The sequence below is a fragment of the Lissotriton vulgaris genome, chromosome 5, assembly GCF_964263255.1.
Source record: "Lissotriton vulgaris chromosome 5, aLisVul1.2, whole genome shotgun sequence".
NCBI lineage: Eukaryota > Metazoa > Chordata > Amphibia > Caudata > Salamandridae > Lissotriton > Lissotriton vulgaris.
In genome coordinates, this window is record NC_141693.1 from 328307722 (window position 1) to 328315594 (window position 7873).

At 48.6% G+C, this 7873-nt stretch overlaps 1 protein-coding gene across 1 annotated transcript in view; it reads right to left on the bottom strand.

Moving 5' to 3' along the window:
* HTR6 (5-hydroxytryptamine receptor 6) overlaps positions 1-3771 on the bottom strand; it is a 205776-nt gene extending 202005 nt beyond the window's left edge. Inside the window, exon 1 of the mRNA XM_086921568.1 lies at positions 2867-3771. Within this exon, the coding sequence (XP_086777694.1) occupies positions 2867-3589 (723 nt within the window). The 5' untranslated portion in view covers positions 3590-3771. The remainder of the gene's footprint in view (positions 1-2866) is intronic.
* Positions 3772-7873: the final 4102 nt, after the last annotated feature.

A 7873-nucleotide genomic window follows, 5' to 3' on the forward strand; every position in this document is an offset into this window, starting at 1 on the left:
TAGGCTGGCCACAGGCTCGAGAAAGTTTGATCACAGCTACCCAAACCTGATCGCATGGAAATGGCTTCCAATGGAGTCAAGACAAGTCTATGAACGTGCCTGCATTGCCTGTCATGCAGTGCCCACCCTGCTACTCCTGAAATAACTGACCCAGAAACTGACAAGCCCAGGGGACCAGCACCAACTTGACAGCGCATATAACCTACTTCTCAGCATTCCACAAAGACACCTATACAAAATATCTGAGGGGGAAAAGGCCATTCTGCACACATGAGGACAGTCTCTTCCTTAGACACCACCGAAAAGGAATTGAAAAGTGTGTTGTTCCAGAGCTGCTTCTCGCAACATAGGGTTCATTCATGTGCCCCTTACAAGCGAGCTTAGGAATTCTTCGCTAATGATAAGACAAGTTACCCAGTTAATATCATAAATATCAGTCTCATTGTTTATACATTGTTTATTCACCTGTATTTTATGTAGAGCACTGCTATTTAGTCCTATGTGTATACTTGATGGTATCATAAACGTCCCCAACCTAGCAGGCTTTCCCATTCATTCCTATGGGCCTAAGGCCCATAGGAATGAATGGGGAGTAATTCCTTATTTGCGATTAGCAATTAGCGAATCGCAAATAAGGAAGCAATTTCAAGGGTGCCAGGGTTGCATCCCTGAAATGGTAATGTACACTGGTGTTGCGCACACACATGTCCCAAGGACATGTGTGTGTAACATACAACTTAGTAAAATGCACTAAAGTGCATTTTTTTAAGTTTTTGCTATTTACCACGTAGTTAGACTTCGCGGTAAATAGCGGCCCCAGATTGCGAATTCGCAATTTTGAAATGGTTCATGTATTGCATTTAAGGAATCTCAAATTGAGGTCCCTTAAATGTAAATAATCGCAATGTAGCGATTTCTAAAATTGCGATTTTTGCATTTGGGATGATGCATCCCAAATGCAAAAATACCGTTCGCAAAAGGGCCAGATTCTCAGAATCTGGCCGTTTGCGAGCAGATTTTGGTTTGACGAAACTGGCTATAAGTCCTGCCCACCTGCATTTATCCTTTAGTTCTCCCTCTACTCTCTCATTCATTCTTTGTTGCTCTCTCTCTGGCACTTGCTCTCTCTCTTCTCCCACTTTCACTCTCCCTCCTCTCATTTGATCCTTTCTCTTTTCTCCCTGTCTTTTCTGACCACAGGTGTGGCGCAGCGGCCAGGGCATTTGAATCCGGAGCGCAATGCTCATGGTTTGATCCCCAGCGCTGGAGGCAGATCAGCTCAGCACCATGTGACTCTGGGCAATAACTCACTTAGGGCCCGATGTAGGTAATTCCGATTTACCGACTCTTAAATACTGATTCGGTATTTAAGAGTCGGTAAATCGGAAGTAGGCAGATGTAGGTAATTCTCATTTACGAATTACCGAATCTGTAGGATTCGGTATTTACCGATTCGGTAAATACCGAATCGGTATTGCCCATTGATTCCTATGGGCCTTGAAGCCCATAGGAATCAATGGGCAATACCGATCCGGTATTTACCGAATCGGTAAATACCGAATCATGCAAGGGTGCAGAGGGTGTCACTTTGACACCCTCTAGCACCCCAAGGACAGGCTTGTGTGCCATGTGGCACACATACATGCCCTAAGGGTATGTCTGTGTGTCACATGGCACAGGTGTACATGCACAGATGTGCATGTACACCTGAATTCGGTATTTTACCACCCAATTGTATTGGGTGGTAAAGTACCGAATTCTGAAGGCCTGTAGCACTGTAAACAGTGCTACCTACATCTGGGATTTACAGAATCGGTAAAATTACCGATTCGGTATTTTACAGAATCAGTAAATTTACCTATTCGGTAAATTTACTGATCCTGTAAAATAATGCCCCCTACATCTTAATCACCAAATACCGGTCGGTAACGGCCGAATTCGGCCATTACCGACCGGTATTTGGTGACCTACATCGGGCCCCTAATCTCCCCAACGGCCACCAGCTCCTTGAGACCCTTATGGATGATTAGTTCGCGCTTTACAAATACCAAGTTATTACATCCACCTAGGCGCAGATGCCATCTTCTCCTGCCGGTGCCCTCCCCGTTGCTGTCCATGTCTACGGTCCGTGCTGAAACTTGCACCTCCTACTTGCAAGTGCCCTCAGTTTTACAGTTAGGGTTACATTTAGGATTATATACAGTGTCAAGAAGTGGTTGACTGTTACCCGTGTGCCCTCTTCCCCACAGCTGACCATGTCTATGGTTATAGTTAACACCTTCATCCTGGGGCGGCAGGGTAAGACTTAGAATTGTGTTTGATCTTGGGATTGAAGTTGGAACACAAATGGGATTTGGGCTAGGTTTACATTTGGGAATGGGATCATTGTTACAAGTGGTGTTCGGGTTAGGAGAGCTATGGTTATAATTAGGAGTATCTTTAGCTTTACAATTTGGATTAAATGTATGGTTTTAGTTTGTGTTGGGACTGTGAGCTAAAAGCAGGATTTGAATGAATATAAGTACAGTCATATATCTTCAGGAGGGACTCGTCCTTGCTACTGTTGACCATGTTTATAGATATTTTTGTCGCATGACCTGCATCCTGGGGGCCAGGACAGTTACGGTAGGGTTTTGTTAGGGTTTGGTGTTGCGGTCAAGTTAAGAGTCACAAATAGGATTTGGGTCATGTTTACAATTAGGACCAAGGTAACCATTAGGATTCGATTTGGGAGCTACTATTAGTATGGGTGTTACAATTAGGGTTGGCGAGAGGATTTGGTTAGTTTTGAGATTATGAAATAATAAAATGATGTAAGTCAATACAAGGCACATTGGTATATCTTGAGGATCAATTTCCTTCTTACCTGTCCGGGCTCTTCGCCGTTGGTGGCCATGTTGGCGGTCAGTGCTGCCACCTGTATCGCTTGCTTCCTGGCGGCTAGCAGAATGCGGCAGTAGGTGAAGGAGATGCCCACAGATGGCAGGAAGAAAGTCAAACATGAGGCCACCAAGGCATATGGCAGGCTTACCAGAAGGCGGCACTGGTCCTGCCCCCGAAGGAACGTGTTATTGGCAGGTCGGACGTCAAACTCCAGCTCATGCCAGTCCATGGTGATGGGCAGGAAGGAGGCCAGGGCGGCCAGGCTCCAGGCAGCCAGGATGAGGCCTAGAGCACGGCAAGAGCTCATGCGCAGCTTGTACTGCAGGGGGCACAAGATGAGCAGGTAGCGGTCCAGGCTGATGGCGCACAAGTTGAGGATGGAGGCGCTGCAACACATGACGTCAAAAGAGTGCCAGATGGAGCAGAAGGGCTGCTTCAGCACCCAGCGGCCGCACAGCTGGTTCAGCATGGCGGGCGGCATCACCACCAGCCCCACCAGCAGGTCGGCGGCAAAGAGTGACACAAGGAAGAAGTTGGACGTGTTCCTGAGGGAGCGCTGAGTGAGGATGAGCAGAATAAGGAGCGAGTTGCCTGCCGTGGTGAGGACAATGATGAAGCAGAGGAAGGCCGCCAGCCAGCGGCTGCCACCAAGGGCGGCCCTGTCTTCCGCCCCAGCACTGCTGTTCCGCCCCAGTTGTTGTTCCATTTGAGGCTGATAGACTATGTGTGGGCAAACAAACCTTAGGAGTGGCCTTGGAGCTGTGGGCAGAGAGGTGGGCAAATATCCTGACACTTGTGGGCTCTCTCAGCCAACAATACACCTGCCTGGCTTCTTCCTTCAGTGACTCCACACTGCCTATCTCTCACTTTGCTGTCTTTCTTATCCACAACTTTTCTCGACGTTGCCCCTGGGTCTCTTTTATCGCCCCTCTCCCTTTATCTGCCTCTTGATCATTCTAGCTCCCCCCCTCTCTATCTCTTTCACTCCCTCCAATTTCACCCTACATTCTCATTAATCACCCCTCTGCATTTGTCCTCTCTTTCTCTGCCCCTTTTATCTCCCTCCTGTTTGCTTCTGTCCCGTTTTTAACGCCTCCTCTTTCTTTCTTCTTCTTCCCTTCTTGCTCTCCTCGTTTCTTGCACTCTCTCCCACTCTTTCTTCAGCCCGTTTCCCCTCCCTCTCGGTCCATTTTCCCCTCGTAATTTCTTTCTGCCCATTCTTGCCTTCTCTTTCCTCGTTATAACATATCTACCCCCAGTGTTTAACTCTTCTTCAACTCCTGGTTAAACCTTTTTTCTCCCCTCCGTAGCCTTTTATTTCCCTCTTTCTTCTTACACTTTTCCCATGCCTGTATCCTTTTCTTCTTCACTCGGTCGTCCCCTTCTAACCATCCACATTGTCCCCGCTTTATTTTGTATCTACCATTCCCATGTTCTCGCCTTTCACTTTCTCCTTTATCTTAGACCTCTCTCTCTCTGATCCTGCCCCCTTCCTACGCACCCTCAGTCCCTCTCCAGTCGCTCACCCGTCCCCCGTCTTCGCTCTCTCGCTCCTCTCCTCCGTGAGCCGGCGTGTGCGCTCTCTGCTGCTCTCTTGGAGGGCTCGACGTGCAGTCACATGTGAGTGCTCGTGGTGTCTGCCAGACACGAGCCCGCGCTCTCCGGGAGGGGCCGCTGCATCCGCGCCCCCCTCATCCCTTCCACTCCATCTGCTACCCTCCCACTCACCCTTCTCCTCTCCAGCCTCGCTCACCGTAACACCCTCCCGCCTACCTTGTCTTTTCTCTCACAGCCCGGTAGCCTCGACCATCCTTTTGCTCTCTCTCGCTCGATTTCACACGCTCATCTGCGTTTAATCTCTTCTCCGTCCTTCCCTCACCATCTTCTCCTCACTCGTCCTTACCCCCTCCTCTTTTTCCTTTATTTATTAATCACTCAGCCTTTCTCTTCTGCTTCTCTCCATCGCAATCAGCTTTTTATATTTTCTCATTCTTTCCTCGCCCACTCTTTCCATTTTACTTGAGCTTTTCCCACCTTTTTCGCCCCTCTGACTCACACCCGATCTCCCGCCTTCTTTTCCGCCTCATTATATCCCTTCCGTTCTGTCACCTCAAACAATTCTACACTTCACTTCGTCTTTCCCGCCTTTTCATCCCTCATTCCCACTCAATTTTCCGTCTCCCCCTTCCTCTCATTTCTTTTTTACCTTACACTTTGTCCTACCTATATTTACCCATCTCCTGCCCTACGCTTCTCCATCTTCCCGCTCACTTTGCCCCTCCAAACTTTTCTTCACACGCGCACCCTCTTGATTTTCCTACCCTGTCTTAAACGCTGCCCCCAATGTCTCTTCTCGTCACTGGCAGCCTCGCCTTCTTTCTTCACCCTTCCTTTTCTTCTTCTCTCTCTTTTACACGCCACTGCTTCTCTTTTCAACTTTCACCTCCCATCTCTATCCTAAGCTCCCTCCAAACTGTCTACCCATATTTATTTTCTCTATCCCCATTCTCTCTCTTCCTTGCGGTTTCCTCATACTCCTCTCTTCTTCATATTTCTCTCCCAGCACCTCCCTCGCTCTCACGCCTGCACCTTCCATTCTTCCCGCCTTTCATTCTCTCTCTCAATCTTTCCCTTCCACTCTTTGTCCCCCTTCCACTTTCTCGCTGTCAGGCACTCTATACTCCTTCAACCCAGATGCAAGCCTCTAACACTGTAGTGTCCTGCGAGACACGTTCTAGTGTCTCGCCAGGCACTGGTTTAAACCCTTTGCTGCGGCGGCTATTCCGCTGCAGCTGTAAGGGGGCAGGGTGGGCCGCGCGGCGCGCCCATGCTGGTGAAGGAACCGCTCCGTCACCAGCCGCGGTCGCGCTGTGCTCGTGACGGAGCGGTTCTGTCACGGCCCGGCCGCTCAATGGAACGCTCAGCGCAGGCGCGAAATCCGCGTCGCACAGGCGTGCCGAGCGCGCAGTGACGGAACCGCTCCGTCATCAGCGCAGCGCGACCGCGGCTGATGACGGAGTGGTTCCGTCCCCAGCAGGGGAGGGGTTAATAACCACTCCCCCATGGGAGTGGGCACACACACCCTACACCCATCCACCACCGGCGTCACGAGTGACGTGAACCGGCTAATAAAAGAGCCCGGGTGCACGTGCTCGAGGCTAGTTACTGCAGTACACTATCCCGGGTCCATGTCCATTATTTCTCACCATGTGGACCTGAGGCCCAACATCGCAAACACCTCCCTAGACAGAGGTCGCATCTCCATAGCCAGCAGTATGTAGTTAGCGGTCATGGGTCTAGTGCGGCCACGGAAAAAAATGTTAAAACAAACAAAACTTTTTGGTGTTTTTTGGCTCACACTTATTACCCTACTGTAGAATCCCTTTTCTGTCCTCTGCTCAGAGCAGATTTGGGTTACTGGGCCCAGAATGGACCAATCCGAGCCTTTTAGTATGGCTGCCCTTGGCCTTTACCCTACAAAGGAACCCAGAGAGTATTTTACTCTCAAGGTACGAAGTCAAGAACCCAAGACTTATTCTGGAACGTGCTGTGGGGCAGGATTCGGAACTCAATACATACAGTGAAAAGATTTTCAGGAGCAAAAACCGTGACAGGTCAGACATAAAAGGAGGACTGAAGCCTTTAGTCTCACTTTTATATCTGTTCTGTCCCATATTTTTTGTGTAGCATTGTAAATGTGTGCCTATAGAGGTGTTTTGTGTATATATATATATATATATATATATATATATATATATATATATATATATATATATATATATATATATATATATATATATATATATATTACCGCTCCTCCGGCACCTTCTCATGCACTCACACACGGGTGCTGTATGCGGGGGGGTGCTCCCGCTAACATCACGCTTCTCGTCTCCTTACTTCTTAAGAAAGACACAGCAGTCACGGGGGAGAGTCATAGATTTATTTCGACTCTCAAACATACCAGACGCGTTTCAGCATTTGCCTTTCTCGGTGGTATATATATATATATATATTACCTACTGGCAGTTGCAAGTAGGTAGTTGTAGTAAGGACCTATTATCCATAGGAAAGCCGCAAAATTCTATTGCCAATAACTTTGGCGTCGGTTGATGAATCTTCTTGAAATTTTCCAAAATTTTGTCCAGCTCAGTTCTGCTCCTTCCCTGAAAGACCGGTGCAGCGGGGGTCAAGAAAAAAGGGAGGTCCCAAAATGTGTTTTCCCCATACAATTTCCCATAGGACCTTTAGCCACGGCTACAGCCCGAATGGCGGAACGGAATTACACCAAATTTGGCAGAGAGGTAGTCCTCAGTTCTGACTTGTGCCTTTTGCTTAAATGGTGTTAATCTGTTCAGTAGTTCCTGAGAAAATTATGGTTAAATCATTTATATATCTATGGGCGCGGTGGATTCGCGGATTGTGCGAGGATTGGCATTGTACGATAAGTGCATAGTTCCGATCACGCTCTCAATGCTAATTGGCTGTCAAGCGGTTGTAAACATCCGAAACCAGGAACTGTTGGCAGCCATTTTGTGCCTCGGTAGAAGTGAGGGTGAAGAAGTCTGTGAAATATGTGTGCAAACCTCGAAATGGGGGCAGGGTAGACACACCCTGACCCCCCTAGGCCTGCTCAGGGGGTCGCACAAGAACCTCTAGGGCAAAAAATATATATAAATTATTTTAAAATAAAAAAATCGCGGGATACGTGTAGGATCCGCGCATTTCAACGACAAAGGAAAAAAAAACGAAGCGCGTGCTCCCGCGGTTTAAAGGTTATTAGTCGCCGGGGCGGCCACATCACGGGGGCATTTTAAAAAAAATAGTGTGGGGGGGTTCCAATCCCACACACACCATCCCGGGGACCGCCACCCTCCGGGGCTCTAAGTTAATGACTGGGTGGGAGCAAACAGCAGTGTCCTGTGGGTGGGACACTGCATGAGCTGGCCCTGGGGCGTGGCTTTCTCCAGGGCTCTCGAGGGCACCAGGC